The sequence below is a fragment of the Zootoca vivipara genome, chromosome 6, assembly GCF_963506605.1.
Source record: "Zootoca vivipara chromosome 6, rZooViv1.1, whole genome shotgun sequence".
NCBI classification, from domain to species: Eukaryota; Metazoa; Chordata; class Lepidosauria; order Squamata; family Lacertidae; genus Zootoca; species Zootoca vivipara.
The window spans coordinates 20,360,315-20,375,992 of NC_083281.1; the positions used below are offsets into that span (position 1 = coordinate 20,360,315).

At 50.4% G+C, this 15,678-nt stretch overlaps 1 protein-coding gene across 1 annotated transcript; it reads right to left on the minus strand.

Moving 5' to 3' along the window:
• Window positions 1-3,272: 3,272 nt before the first annotated feature.
• CCDC97 (coiled-coil domain containing 97) lies at window positions 3,273-14,095 on the minus strand. Its single transcript, XM_035120892.2, has 5 exons — window positions 13,987-14,095; window positions 12,170-13,126; window positions 10,016-10,264; window positions 7,704-7,833; window positions 3,273-6,757 (listed from the first exon to the last, which is right to left on the minus strand). Exons 1-5 carry the CDS (start codon window positions 14,027-14,029, stop codon window positions 6,643-6,645), a joined length of 1,494 nt encoding a protein of 497 aa, XP_034976783.1. The 5' UTR covers window positions 14,030-14,095; the 3' UTR covers window positions 3,273-6,642.
• Between the last annotated feature and the right edge of the window lie 1,583 nt (window positions 14,096-15,678).

Sequence of the window (15,678 nt, forward strand, 5' to 3'; positions counted from 1 at the left end):
TCGCTCTGTGGGCGGGAGAATCATCGTGGAAGAGAGTCTTTCACAAAATGTGAGAGAGTGCTTAGGGGGGAAAACCACACGCACACCGAGAGCTGTCAGTATTCCCAAGTAGTTGCATTTTAGTCCAGCCACATGGCACCTATGGAAGAGCTTTGTGCCTAGGAAAGGGGTCTAACAAGTCTTTTTCGTAGAATTGTAGAGCTGGAAGGGACCACGAGTATCATCTAGTCCAACAACCTGCAATGTAGGAATCTTTTGCCCAACGTGGGACTGGAACCCACAACCCACAGGTTAAGAGTCTCGTCTCATGCTCTGCCAACTGAGCTATGGTAATCTATTAGGCAACAAGGTAGGGAAGGGGCTGGATTCCCCCCGAGAGTGGAAGTTAGTTTGGTCTTCAGATATCCAGTGTGTTGTCACGTGGAAGATGGAGCAAGCTTGTCTTCTCCTGCTCCGGAGGGTAGGACTCGAACCCATGGCTTCACGTTACAAGAAAGGAGATTCCGACTAAACACCAGGAAGAACTTTCTGGCAGTAAGAGATGCTTGGCAGTGGAACGGCTCTCCCTCAGGAGGCTGGGGACCCTCCTTCTTTGGGAGGTTTTTAAGCAGAATTTGGATGGCCACCTGTCATTGCAGGGGGTTGGACTAGATGACCCATGGGGTCTCTTCCAGCTCTACAATTCTATAGAGGTTCCTAGAATGGCCTGTTGAAAAGATTTGAAGTGTTGTAAAATGGTCCCAGCGAGAAGAGAGGTTGTGATGTCACAGCCGTCAGGCAATCAGAGCTGTGCATAGCTGCCTACTGTGCAAAACAAACGGACGTGACTTTCCCTAAATAGGTCTGTCAACAACGTAGCAAGTGTGCTCGCAGAATGCAGCCGCTGCTGTTTTTTATGTACATCTGTTATGCACCCTGAGCAAATTGAAATTTGAATGTGGGACTTAATGAGTCATGTCTCACTCCTTCCACTATCAGGGTAGAGTAGCTTGCAAAAGCAGATTATAAAGGCCCTCAGGGGACAATACCACTTTAAGATGCAAAAGGGGTGAAAAATCACAAGTTTAAACAAAGCCTCCTGCATGTGGAAAGCTAGTACCCTGTTTCTCATATTTTAAGACATACCCATAAAATAAGCCATAGCAGGATTTTTAAGCATTCAAGGAATATAAGCCATACCCCGAAAATAAGACATAGTGATAGGCGCAGCAGCAATGCCGGCCGCGGCAGGAGGAGGAGGAAAAAAATAAGACACCCCTTGAAAATAAGCCAGTGTGTTTTTTTGAGGAAAAAATAAATATAAGACGTGTCTTATAATATGAGAAACACTGTATGCCAAGCGGATGAGCTTCAGCCTGCAACACTAGCTTTCCACGTGCAGGGAGGCTGAAGCTGCACAGGTTTTTTCCCCCACCCCTTTAATCAAAGTGATTGGATAGTAGAAGGGAGCCACCTAGTGGCAACTCTGTAAACGGCAGCCCCAATATAGCGCCCCAGTTTGGGGGATCCTTCCTCCTGCTGGGTCCAGCTGCTTCCCAGCCAACCTATTAATTTGGAGCGGGCAGGATCAAGAGAGGCAGGAGTCCGGGGAAGGAAAGAAGAGCCCCATGGCTCCTGCCAACAAGGAAAATGTAGCCAGGATTTCGATGGAAATCCCCATGCTGTAGGTGGAGCTGAGTCAGAGGTTTGTGAGTCGTTTGGAAAATGGAAAAAGCAGAGCTGAGCCAAGCGAGAAAGGGCGGAAAGACAAAACAGAGTGGGAGCTCCTGACTGCTATGACGGATGTCATTCAGTCAGTCACTGACGTCTGGACGCGCTTGCCTCTCACCACCCGAAATCCCTTGCAGATGCCCTTTTCCTGCCATAGGAAAACTCTGCAGGGACTGGCATCAACAGCAGGAGGAGGATTTTACGGAGATATTATGGGGTGGGTGGGTGGGTAGGGCGGACAGTTTACACAGAGCCAAGAAACCTACAGTCATGTCCGAGTGTGAAGTGCAGCTTCCTCTGCTTCATTGGCACTATTTCTCTTTAGTTGCAGCGGCAAACCCATTCCTAAACGTGACATGACATCACAGCCCCCCAGCCTATGTCAGTGGGCTCCACACTAGGGGTGGGCGATACCCGGTTTTCAACATCGCAATATATCACCAGCTGAAGATTGTGATGTACTGATATATCACAATGTCTGAAAAAGGGGGCAGGCTTTGCCGTTTCCCCCACATAGTGATTTTTTTGCATCACACACACACACTGATCTGTGATCTATTGACGAAACTGATAGCATGATATGGACTTCAAACCGGTTTTGGATAGTGATAAAACACAGTGAATTCTAGGTAGGCCTTTGAGAAATGTGCCCCCCCCCCCCGCACCCTAACAATGATTAACATCAGAGCCAGGGCAGCAATCTTTTCAAATACAGTACAAGAGTCCTAGCAATGGGCAATGGTGGAGTCTTGCACTCTTGCTGAAAACCCCGCAGGTTAGAAGAAAGAATAAACAAACACCCAACTGTCAGGACATGCTGTCCAGGCTTCCTCAGCTAGGGCATGTGACTTTGGTGATTTGGGAGCCTGAAGCAATTGCAAATGACATAGAAGAGTTCCTGCAAGCTGCGGGAGGAAAACCTGTAATCTGATCCCAGAAAGTGAGCTTCCTTTAGGCAAGCAGCTCACGGTTCGAGTGGATGTTACCGAGTGCCTTTATCTCTGCAAAGAGCACCTCAGACCCTGTGCAAAGAGCCTGTGCCCGGCCATCCTCTGAATACACGGTGCTGTTGGAAGATACAGGAAAGCACTTGTTTACACAGCACGCAACTTATGGAACTCACTGCTGCAGGAGGAAGTGACGGCCTTGGGCCTAGACGGGTTACACAAATTTGTGGGGAGAGAGGTATGGATAGCTACTTGTCACGGCTGGAGGCATAAATGCTGCTGAATACCAGCTGCAGGAAACTGCAAGATAATAATAATAATAATAATAATAATAATAATAATAATAATAATAATAATATATTACTTATGCCCTGCCCATTTGGCTGAGTTTCCCCAGACACTCTGGGCGGCTTCCAACAAAATATTAAAAATACAATAAAACATCAGACATTAAAAACTTCCCTAAACAGGGCTGCCTTCAGATGTCTTCTAAAAGTCATGTTGGTCTGGATCGAAGTAAAATAAAAAAATTCCTTCAGTAGCACCTTAAAGACCAACTAAGTTTTTATTTTGGTATGAGCTTTCGTGTGCATGCACACTTCTTCAGTATCTGAAGAAGTGTGCATGCACACGAAAGCTCATACCAAAATAAAAACTTAGTTGGTCTTTAAGGTGCTACTGAAGGAATTTTTTTATTTTACTTCTAAAAGTCAGATAGTGTTTATTTCCTTGACATCTGATGGGAGGGCGTTCCACAGGGCAGGCGCCACTACCAAGAAGGCCCTCTGCCTTGTTCCCTGTAACTTTACTTCTCGCAATGAGGGAATTGCCAGAAGGCCCTCAGAGCTGGACCTCGGTGTCCGGGCTGAACGATGGGGGTGGAGACACTCTTGTGTGGAACTCCTGCTTGCACGCTTCCTGTAGGCATGTGCTTGGCCACTCTGAGAACAGGATGCTGGACTAGTTGGGCCACTGGCCTCATCCAGTAGCCTCATATAATGATCTTATGCACTCATATCTTCCTTTGGGGCTTCCCACAGGCTTCTGGTTGTGTGCTGCAAGAACAGGATAATAACATCCAAACACAGGAAGTTGGCCCACAGGCCAAATTTGGCTTCCCAGCCTTCTACATTTGACCCACAAGGCCTTTCCCAAAAAACCACCTCCCCCTGCCCCACACCTGACACATCATATGTGATGTCAGGCGTGGGGCATGTAGAGATGCGGCCCAAAGCCTGCAGAAAGCAGGTTCAAACTCCTTGCGCATCAGCTGATGGGAGTTCATTCCCGCTTGGCTCAGGTGCATGAACAATGTCCTCAAATGGGAGCTCCCTGGGAAACATAGAACCATGGACTCATAAGAGTTGGAAGAGACCACAAGGGCCATCCAGTCCAACCCCCTGCCACATAAAGCCTGGAGAAAGCACAACTGAAGTCCCCGCTGCTTAAGTTGGACTGTGGGGAGGAGGAGATAAAAATCTGGCCCACAGGGTCAGGCAGGTTCCCCCACCCCTGTCCTAAATTTATGATATCATGTCATAAAAGTTGGATTTCCTGGCAGTGAGGAGGAAAACGGGAGGCTCTCCTCATCAACCTTCCTGTCCTCTGAGATTGTCACTAAAAGCTCTGCTGCAGGTGCAGCCCAGCTTGAGGTGAGGCAAGCAGCAATTGGAGAGCTATGGAATTCTCTCCACGCCAACCCTAGGAGCTAGGCCTGGAGCCGCCATGATTTTACTTCCGGTGGTTATGTGAGGATCTTCTTAGGGTTCCCAGGCTTTTCGAGTTATATCCTTTAAACTGCTTTATTCTCCAGCTCTTTGCCGTTCCCTTTTGTCATGCATACGGCATTTTAGTTCACCGTTGTGATTTTGTTGTTCTGTTTTTGCAAACTTCCCTGGAAACACAGCACTGAATTATTTTTACGACAGCTAAAGGAGGAACGCTGACCATTACGGAACTGAGATGCGGCGAGCGACTCGGCTTGGGTTGTTGTAGGACTGGTCTCCCGAACCATCTCTCAGCACTTACGCCACTCCTCTCCAATAGCAGGGGAGAGAGAACCCAGGAATCCTGGCTCTGGGTTACATAGTAGTTGCTGCCCCCTGCTGGCTGCAGCTGGTCAAGGTTCAGTTCCTGGCATTTGCTTTCAAAAGGGGAGACATCACTAGCACCCTTCATCCTCAAGAGTAAGAAACTCCACCCAGGGATTCTATATTCCAGCCTTCAGTCTGCCCTCTTCCAAACAGGTCTTATTCCATTGCTGCAGCTGAAGGCAGCACCTAAGAGGTTTAAATCTCCAGGCCTTCTGATCAAACCGGGATCGCCAACTTTTCAAACATCCTGGCTCCTAAGCTTTTGTTGGAAGGAGCCTGCCAGGCAGAAAAAAGGAGCCGTCGAAGATTTCCCTGCCAGAGAGGCGGAGGGCTCTTCAGCTCCTGCGGCATAAAAGAATGACGCCAATGTAGTGGCTGGGTTGGGCAGAGAACACAGCAAAGAGTCAAGCGACACTTGTCTATCAGCGAGGGGAATGTTGAAAGGAGACTATGAGAATGCAGGGTTCCACGGCTAGAAGTAAAACCAGTTACAAAGATCATGGTTGGCACCCGTCTGTCTCAGGAGACAATGGAGAAGTGTGCCTTTGGAGGAGTATATCTTGGCTGTTAGGGGAGGGGTGATACCTCTGGTGGGGGGGTGCTCGTTCTGGGGTAGTTTGCCCCCCTTTGGTCCCCGCCCTGCATTCCGCTCTCACCTGGGGCTTCCAGAAGCTGTCAGCATGCGACAGTAGCCACACCCTGGGAATGGCTTTGACTGGCCAGCTAAACCAGGGGAGGGGAGCTGATGGGTCTCAGATCCTCGGTGTTAGGGACTCGTAGGCTCCAGCAGAATGAGCACGGACAAGACCAATAGTGTGGCCCATGGTCAAGAAGGCGGCTTCTGCGCATGCTGCGGAGAGAAGTAAGGGGCAGAGGGGACTCATCCACCTGGGAAGGGAGCCCATCTAGGAGAAGGAAAACTCTAATTCCAAATATCACTTGCACCCTCTTCCCATCTTCCCTTTCCTAAGTGGTAACCCTTTAGGGCAGAGATGGGAAACTGGTGCTGAGCTCCGAAATTCCCATCAGCTGTAGCTGACAAGGACAAAGGGATAGCGACAATGGGAGTTGTAGTCCTGCAACACCTGGAGGGCCACAGGTTCCTCATCCCTGACTTAGGGGCACCTTGTTTTAAATATGCTGTAAGCTGCCCAGAGTGGCTGGGGAAAGCAGATGATGATGATGATAAACTTTTGATATGGTGCAGTAATGTAAATAAATGTGGCCTTGATCCACTGGGAATGGTGAGCAAGTCAGTTAAGGAAATGCAGAACAAAATCAAGATGGGGGCAAAGTTCCTTCTCACTTTGAAGAGACCACCCAACAAATTACTTAAAAGGTTGTTTATTTTCAGCTGTCAAACGCTGCGAAAAATAATGATCAATCGGTCATAGTCAGATACTGCAAAAAGCCAACTTGCCAGCCAGCAATGTCCCTCGCACCGGAGGGTCTGGGCTTCAGGCTACCCCCATCTCCAACACGGAAGATCCGTTTCTTACAGGCCATGGGAAAGAAACAGAGACACATCTCTACAACAGGGATGTCCAGAAGCGAAGGTGGCGCCACGGAAGGGAAGCCAAGATCTGCTCTGGGGCTTCTGATCCAGACAGCCGATGACCAGTCCCAGAGAGCGACATTCTCTTCTTCCCCCTCTTTAGAACTGGGAAGTGGGGAGCTCAGGAGTCGCAGGGTGCAGAAGATGCTGCAGGCATCACAAACCATCCATTGCCATAGACAACTCATCCTACGCTCCAATGCCACTCTATCAGGCAGAGCCACCTAGTCCGGGAGGAGAGAGGTTGCACAAGATGGGAAGGAAATAGCCAACGCATGGCTCCTTGCCGCTGCATTCTGGCACCCTCTGCCTTGGGGGGTCAGGATCTCAGTCCCATCTACTCTGCTTCCATAGCATCTGCGTCTTCTGGATCGTCCCCGTCGAAGTAGCGCTCCTCCTCATCCCGCGACACGATGTCTAGGTTGTCAAAGTCGGGGTTCTCGTCAACCTCACTGGAGGGAGGGAAGGCACATGTTTACACTGACAAACCTGGAAGCGGACTTCAGGTCTGCGGAGTTGGCAACGAGGAACCAGCTTGCTCTGTGGGAGGGAGAGGTGTCCGCAAGCTTTGGCTGACCCACAGAGCCAGCCATGATCTGTGGTTGCTGCCTAGCATGCCCCCTGCCCCCACAAGCCCCCTGAAATGTCCGGAGATTGTAAGGCAGAGTCTTCAAAGCCCAGTGCGGTGGGAGCCTCCAAAGCAGGGGTGGCCAATCTGTGCTCTCCACCCATTGTTGGACTACAACTCCCATCATCCCTGACCACTGGGGTCTGATGGGATTTGGAGTCCCACAATGTTGGCTGCCCCTGCTCCAAAAGCCTAGCAAGAAGAGAATGCCCCTCTCCCTTGCCCCACACTCTCTGCATGTTCTAGATCGCTCTTCCGCGTTCTGGAGCCCATCAGATGTTTTGGACGATGACTCCCACCACATCTGACCACTTGCCATCTTGGTTGTGCCTAACGAGAGCTTAAGTCCAGCAACATCTGGAGGGCACAGGACTGGGGTAACAGAAGAGGGACCTGGGTTTGTCTGTCTCACCCAGCGTGGAAGCAAGAGGCCCTCTCCACCTCTGAGTTCTGTGCAATGTGAGACGCGAGCTGCTGGCTGGGCCAGGAATGGGCTCGTTTCTTTATTTGTCCATTTATAATCCGCTTCGCAGGCAGAAATCACTGAACCAGTATACAGCAACATACAAAAGATCGCCCATTCAAATAAACTAAAGGCATGAGAACCATTTCTACAGCTGTAGTCATTGTCCCATTGAGCGATGGGAGCTGTCCCCCAAACACCTGGAAGGCACTAGATTAGTTGCGGGAGGCTACCGGAGATAGAACCTTGGATTCATGTGTTTTTTCAGTGGCGACGGCTTATCAGCAAAGTGATACATATTCCTCACCTGTAGTTGAAGTCCCTATCCTTGCCGTCGAGGAAGCGCTGGTACATGCGGCTGGTGAACTCTTCCCGCAGGTAGGCCTTCTCCTCCTGTTCGGGAACCCACTCCTCCATATCCAGGTCAGAGGCCTTGTCTAGAGAGGGAAGAGCGGGCTCAGTGAGCCTTCTGGAGCCGGAGATAAGCTACCCTTTCTCCCCGCACCCTTAAAAACACACACATCCCCAGCCCAGAGGATGCCACAGTCCCAGCTGTCCTACCTCCATCTCTCGGGGACCCAAATGAGCCCAAGAGACCGGTCCTCCAGTCCTCATGCTCATATCAAAGGTGCTTTTGCTTCCCCCCCCCCCAAAGCCCTGGATTTCCTGCTGTGCTGCTCAAATCACTGGATGACGCCTCCAGGCTTCTCTCGCTCTAGGGCCCCTGAGATGCCTCCCAAGGCCACAATCACTATCTATGCTCCTCAATGGCCCTTCCAGGCTGGCAAGTGTCCCTAGACAGTGCTGGTGCCTTGTCCTTGCCTGAAGGGAGGATGGAGAGATGGAGGATGGAGAATTGCCAATGCAATTCTGGGCTGCATCAATAGGAGTATAGCATCTAGATCAAAGGAAGTAATAGTACCACTGTATTCTGCTTTGGTCAGACCTCACCTGGAGTACTGTGTCCAGTTCTGGGCACCACAGTTCAAGGAGGATACTGACAAGCTGGAACGTGTCCAGAGGAGGGCAACCAAAATGGTCAAAGGCCTGGAAACGATACCTTATGAGGAACGGCTTAGGGAGCTGGGTATGTTTAGCCTGGAGAAGAGAAGGTTAAGAGGTGATATGATAGCCATGTTCAAATATATAAAAGGATGTCATATAGAAGAGGGTGAAAGGTTGTTTTCTGCTGCTCCAGAGAAGCGGACACGGAGCAATGGATTCAAACTACAAGAAAGAAGATTCCACCTAAACATTAGGAAGAACTTCCTGACAGTAAGAGCTGTTTGACAGTGGAATTTGCTGCCAAGGAGTGTGGTGGAGTCTCCTTCTTTGGAGGTCTTTAAGTGTAGGCTTGACAGCCATCTGTCAGGAATGCTTTGATGGTGTTTCCTGCTTGGCAGGGGGTTGGACTGGATGGCCCTTGTGGTCTCTTCCAACTCTATGATTCTATGATTCACAAGGGGCAGGGCGAGCGCATACAGAAACCTCTGACTTTCCTTGGAAAAGGTGAGTGTCGCACATGTGACTTTTAGCCTCTGGCATGCTGCCCCCATATGAATATAAGAACAGCTTTGCTCGATCAGGCCAGTGGCCCATCTAGTCCAGCATCCTGTTCTCATGATAGATGCCTGTGGGAAACCCACAAGCAGGACCCGAGATCTCTCCCCTCCTGTGATTTCCAGCCACTAGTGTTCAGACGCATGGCTGCCTCTGACTGTGAGGCCAGGGCATAACCATCAGGGCCAGCTGCCACCGACAGCCTCCCTCCTCCATGAATTTGTCCAGCCGAAATCCCAAGGGAGCAGAAAAGACAATTTATGTATGCGACTACGTCTGCGAGGATGCTACTAGCCCAGAGGTGGAAAGAAGATATAAAGTCCCTGCCAGAGAAGAATGGCAGAGCCAGTTGATGGACTACGCCGAAATGGCAAAAATGATCGGAAGAATCAGAAATCAGGAGGACCAAAACTTTAATAAGGAACGGGGGGGGGGGGGGAGATCTACAATTTATCTTAAAAACCATTGTAAACTGTTAAAATCGTTAGTGGGATTGCAGTAACACTTGTAGTGTAATGATGAACTATAGACATAACAGAAATACAAAAATCTGGATCATTATAAAAGATGCAGAAGGAAAGGACTAACAAAAAGACCCACAAACGGGAGGAGGGAAGTCCAGGAGACTCTCGGGAATCTTCTTTCTATATACTGTATATTCCTGCGTATAAGACTACTTTTTAACCCAGGAAAATCTTCTCAAAAGTCAGGGGTCGTCTTATACGCCAGGTCGTATTTCTTATACGGCGAGTGTATCCCAAACTCTATATTTTAACTGGAAAAGTTGGGGGTCGTCTTATATGCCCAATCGTCTTATACGCCGGAATATATACCATAGTATGTTGTTATGTGAATGTAAATTTTAATTTGGAAAATCTAATAAATAAATTTGTAAAGAAAAAAGAAAAAATAAGAATGTGCCCAGTCGTCCTTTAAAGCCATCCAGTTTGGAGGCCATCGCTACCTTCTGGAGCAGCGAGTTTCATAGTCTTAACTATTCCCCCAAGCTGCAAAGGTCTCCCCGCCCTCCGCTAGATCCTACCCCTCTGCTTGACCAACCTTCATCATCGCTGTCTTCCTCTTCCTCCTCTTCGCAGGCCTCCTCCTGCTCCTGCTGGACCTGCAGCCGCCGCTGGATGACCTGCTCCTGGTAGGAGTCCAGGAGGACGCCCGAGAGAGAGCAGGAGGCCGCCAGCTTGCCGCTGCCCAGGGCCTGCATCTCCTCGTCGCTCAGGTACTGCCCGATGTACTGCTCATAAAGAAGTGGGTCCCGGCAGCGCATTTGCTCGTCGCTGAAGTACTCCCCACCTGCGGGCAGCAAGAGAGAAAAACAGATGTGGGGCTTGTTTCGAGAAGCTTTCCATGTTTGGTCCTGTGTTTTTGTTGGAAGCCACCCAGAGTCGCTGGGGCAACCCAGTCAAATTGTCAGAGAGGAGGAGGAGGGGGAGGGGGAGGGGGAGGGGAGGGGGAGGGGGGGAGGAGGAGGAGGAGGAGGAGGAGGAGGAGGAGGAGAAGAAGAAGAAGAAGAAGAAGAAGAAGAAGAAGAAGAAGAAGAAGAAGAAGAAGAAGAAGAAGAAGAAGAAGAAGAAGAAGAAGAGGAGGAGGAGGAGGAGGAGGGGAGGAGGAGGGGGAGGAGGGGGGAGGAGGAGGAGGAGGAGGAGGAGGAGGAGGAGGGGAGGAGGAGGTGGAGAAGAAGAAGAAGAAGAAGAAGAAGAAGAAGAAGAAGAAGAAGAAGAAGAAGAAGAAGAAGAAGAAGAAGAAGAAGAAGAAGAAGAGGAGGAGGAGGAGGAGGAGGAGGAGGAGGAGGAGGAGGAGGAGGAGAAGAAGAAGAAGAAGAAGAGGAAGAGGCGGAGGAAGAAGAAAAAGAGGAAGAAGAACAACAGCAGCAAAAACTGCAACAACAACAACAACTGGAGGCCAGAGCTCAGGGGATCAAGGCAACAACAACAACAAGAACAACAACAACAACAACAACTGGAGGCCAGAGCTCAGGGGATCAAGGCTACTGCAGCTTCCTCTGGGAGAATGACAACAGGGACAGAGATCAGCAGTGCCTCCCCACAGCTCATCATGGGAGGGCATGGGAGAGGTCAGGGATAAATTGCTTAACAGGTTTGTGTGGCGTACACCCCATCCCACCTGCAAAATAATGTCTGCCAAAGCATCCATCTCCCCCCTTCCACTTTTTCTACTCCTGCAAAACCTTAGAGCAGGGGTGGAGAGGCTATGGCCCTCCAGGCGCCGTTGGAATCCAACTACCATCAGCCCCAGCCACCATGGCTAGTGGTCAGGGATGAGGGGACTTGTAGTCCAACAACGTCCGCCATGGATGCTTTACCTGAGATTCCTCCATTGCAGGGGGTTGGACTAGAGGACCCTTGGGGTCCCTTCCAACTCTACAGTTCTATGAATATCCGGAGGGCTAATTCCTATTAAAATGTGCTTGTGGGAGAGGGCGTTATGGGTTCCGCCTGTTCTTGCTTCTACTGAGTGTTTTTATTTATTTATTATTTTTATTCTGTGAGAGTTTTTCAGATGAAGGGAGCTGTACTAATTTAATAAATTATGATGGTGATGATCACAATTCCCCATCTTCCCTGATGCTGGCTGAGGATGATGGAAGTTGGGTTTCCCACTCCTGCCTAAGAAGGTATGGGGAGGGGGGTCTTCCATGGCTCAGAGCAAAGTGCTCTAAGCTCCATGATGAAAAGCCACTCCTGGATTTTGGGGTGCTGGTTGTGGGATGGGAGCAAAGGCCGAACTCTGGGCCTCAGGGAGGTAGCAGCTCCTCTGAAGCTCTTTCTTCTCCCTCTCACAGCTCCTGCCTCAACTTCCCTTGGTTCTCCACTGGTCTAACAAAGATCCTGCCTGCCTCTTCCTCTGCTCTTTGGCAGCCAGGGAACCAAAGGGAGGGGGGGAGAGAAAGAAGAGGATGAAAGGGCTCCAAAGATCAGTGGCCAAACAAGGGATCCTGACTCCATCTTGTCCACCACCAACATCATGCTACTCAAGAGACTCCCTAAGCATGAGCACTGCTGGGAGCGCTCAGTCAGCAGAGTATGAGCCTCTTAATCTCAGGGTTGTGGGTTTGAGCAAAAAGATTCCTGCACTGCAGCGGGCTGGACTAGAGGAGCTCTGTGTTCCCCTCCAACTCTACAATTCTATGATTCTAATCCCTTCCCAGAACGGAACCAGGATCTGAAGGCCCAGTACCTTGGATGAGCTGCTGCAGGGCTGCGTAGCGCTTGTTCCGCACCCGGGTGTGGCGCGTCTTGCCCAGGCCGGCCCTGCGCACTTCTGCGCAGTAGAAGTCTGCCTCGTAGCTGCCGGAGAGGTGGCGGAAGCAAGGCAGGTGTTCCTCCCGCAGGACCGTCCGGAATCGCTCCAGGAACACCAGCGGCTTGCTGTGGTACAAATCCTGCAAGATAGCCAGCTTCTGCGCGGGCGTGAAATCCGGCTCGTCCTTCTGCTGGCTCCGCACAGGCAAGCGGCTGTTGGCCACGGCATGGAACATGGCTAGGACAGCAGGGTCGTCGTCCTCTGCGGGTCCAGCAGGCGGCGAATTGGAGCCAACAGACTCTGGCTTTCGGCAACCCCAGTGGGGCTGTTTGGTGTCAGAGGCCTCCCCGCCATTGGGGGGCATGTCTTCAGTAGCCATAGCCTCTGATTCTCTGCTGCCCTGCTGAGATGGCTTGCTCAAGTTATTTGCAGGTGGGGGCTCAGTCTTCAACTCACTCCAGCAGGAGGAAAGAAATGCACTGATGGCTTCGTGCGTCCCAGTAGGAAGGCTGGAGCCAGGGTTCCAAGAGTGCTCTTCCCGACGACTTCCTGGTGCTTTAGATGCCCCATTCCAGTTCAAGGGGGAGCTCTGTGGGTTTGGGACCCCTGACATCTCTTCTCCCCAGAGAGGGCAGCGCAGCGGAGAGCTCTGAGTTGCCCTACGGCCACTAGCACTTGAGGCATCCGGCTCCTGTTCCCTCCTGTGGACCATTTGTAAAGTCTCACTGGGAGCCCCGCTGTCCTTTGGAAGGCAGTCTGTGGCCGCTAGGATTCCCACCATCTTTTCTGCAGAGTCCAGTGGCTTTGCAGCCTCAATGTTGTCGGGAAGACCGCTTTCAAGCATCCCTCTGTCTGGGTTGCCTTCCTCTACATCCGCTCGGGAGCCGACGGCTAGAAATACAGAGAAATTCCAATTAGTGCCAATGAAACTGCTACCACACATCATTCAGACCCTCCAAGTTTCCCTATTTTCCAGGGACAGTCCCAGATTTACCGAAGCCGTCCTGGTTTCTGATTTGACCCAGAATGTCCCGCTTTTCCGTAGGATGTCCCTATTTTCAGCGGACAAATGTTAGAGAGGGTGTGGAGTTATGCGACCCCCGAGCCAAGGAGACCTTTAGAAGACAGCCCTATCTGGGGAAGTTTTTTAATGTTTAATGTTTTGTGTGTTGTTTTTTAAAAATATATATATTATGTTGGAAGCCGCCCAGAGTGGCTGGGGCAACCAAGTCAGATGGGCGGAGATACAAATAATAAAATTACTACCATCACCGTTGTCATTATGATGGATAGGATGTCCCTATTTTCATCAGAGAAATGTTGGAGGGCATGCATGGAAGGGGTGAACGGTGTCTTACAGCCCAAGCATTTCATTTCATTTCTATGGATAGTGGATGATACAAATAAAGACCCTTCTCTCTCTTATAAGGATTGCACACTAAAAAGGATGGCAGCCCAAGGCATACTGTCGTTTCATGTGGAGAGTAAGCTTCCTGCACCTCTGCCAATTCTCCTTTGCCCAGATGATGTTCTCCTCCAGATCACCGCCTTCCCACACTTTCTCCTCCCTCTCTCCAGAGACTAGGACTCTCCCCACCCACTCAGGGAAGAATAAAAGACAGAAAAGTGGGGAGAAAGAAAAACTGAGCGGGGATCAGGGAGCAAGAGGAGGGAGGCAAGGTGCGGGGGGCCCATTTGAGTGCAACACCGCCTCCGCCCCGTCCTAAGCGCGCCGGAACGGGGGCGCTCACCTGGGGAAGGCAGCTCTCGGGGCTCGGCCTCTCCTGCCTCCATGCTGCGACACCCGTCGCCGCTCGCGGGGGGAGGCGAACCGATGCCTAAACACCAGTTAGCGGGAACTTCCGGTTCCGGCGGTGAGCTGGTGAACAGGATCCTCCTGCCCGCCGAGAGGCTTTGGTTCCGGGGAGAATTCTACCCCACAGGGTGAGGGTTGGAAGGGCAGAGAGACTTCGCGCGCAGGACGCTGCATTGCGGGAAGGCGCATTTCTTAAGGGGAGGAGAAGAACCCTCGCAAAAGTGGACTGTATTTTGTTTGTTTGTTTGTTTGTTTGTTTGTTTGGTTAGTTTTACCCTGCCCACCTGACTGGGTTGTCCCAGCCACTCTTGTCAGCTTTGACTGCAATAACAATAACAACAATAATTTATTTATACCTCGCCCAGCCACTCTGGGCAGCTCCCAACAGAATTAATAATAATAATTTTTAAAAAGCGATAAAACACCCAACATTAAAAACTCCCCTAAACAGGGCTGCCTTCTGATGCCTTCTAAAAGCCAGATAGTTGTTTATTTCCTTGACATCTGATGGGAGGGCGTTCCACAGGGCGGGCGCCACTAGCAAGAAGGCCCTCTGCCTGGTTCCCTGTAACCTCACTTCTCGCAGTGAGGGAACCGCCAGATGCTTTTGGGTTGCAAGATAAAGTAACTAACAAATTTAATAAATTAAATAAGGGAAGGGAAGTAGTCCAGGACTGGGGGAGCTGCAACTTAAAAAAAAGAAAAGAAAATAGGGGAAATATTGGGCTTCAATACCCAATGCCCCTGTCAGTAAGACAATTTCTACAGCAGGAAGCTGTGAATGGTCTTAGCTTGGAGGTAGAGCATGTGATTGCATGCAGCTGGTCCCATGTTTGGCCGCTGGCTGGGAAAGACTCCTGCCCGAGATCCTTAATGTTGCCTTTGGATCTTTTGATAGAGGGTGGTCTATAAATCGAATAAATAGTGAATAATAATCATGGAGAGCTGCTGTCAGTCAGTGTAGACAATACTGAGCTAGGTAAGACCAGTGGTCTGGCTCCCTGTAACACATTCACTGCATAGGGCAAGTTACTGTCTGAAAGTGGGCAAAAACTAGGATGAGAGAACCGGGTGGAGATGGCAAATTAACTGAGGGGAAATTAACTCACTACTTTATATGGCAGCCTTGCATGCCTATTTAAAGATCTCCACCAACTATTTTGAGCCCGGGAGTCCAGGGTGTGTGCCACTGACGGTGCTTCCTGTTCGTTACAAGTCAAGTGCGGAGGGAAGTGTTATTGACAACAGGGGTGCATAGGTGTGAGTGACATTGCCACTGCAGGATGGTACCACCTGCATTTCCTGTGTGTGTGCCTACTTAACATGCCTGCCCATCCCTCCCCATCACCACTTAATCTGACTGCCAAAGTCTGCAATGCAGTCTGGGCTGAGGAAGAAAGAACGCTATGGCTTCTGAACCTCAGTGGACCATCCCACACCCTGGGCCAAGGCACCATGGTTTTGTTTCGGCACTGTGCAAGTGCTGAACAGGAGATATCCCCCCTCCCTCCTTTTCCTAAAAGCCATCTTCTCTCTGCCTTCAACAAGTTCAGATGAGCAAGCAGGATGGAGCCTTGCAGCTTTTCCTAATAAGCACAAGAGGAACTGGTCTTCTAGAGATTTGCGG

What these genes read in the sequence shown, in the direction of transcription:
- CCDC97 (XM_035120892.2), bottom strand. Translation starts at nt 14,029, where the DNA reads ATGGAGGCAGGAGAGGCCGAGCCCCGAGAGCTGCCTTCCCCAG. An exon ending in CCGAGAGCTGCCTTCCCCAG is followed by an intron (nt 13,127 to 13,986) that starts GTGAGCGCCCCC and finishes CTGTATTTCTAG; the next exon opens with CCGTCGGCTCCCGAGCGGAT. An exon ending in GGAAGACAGCGATGATGAAG is followed by an intron (nt 7,834 to 10,015) that starts GTTGGTCAAGCA and finishes TTCCCTCTCTAG; the next exon opens with ACAAGGCCTCTGACCTGGAT.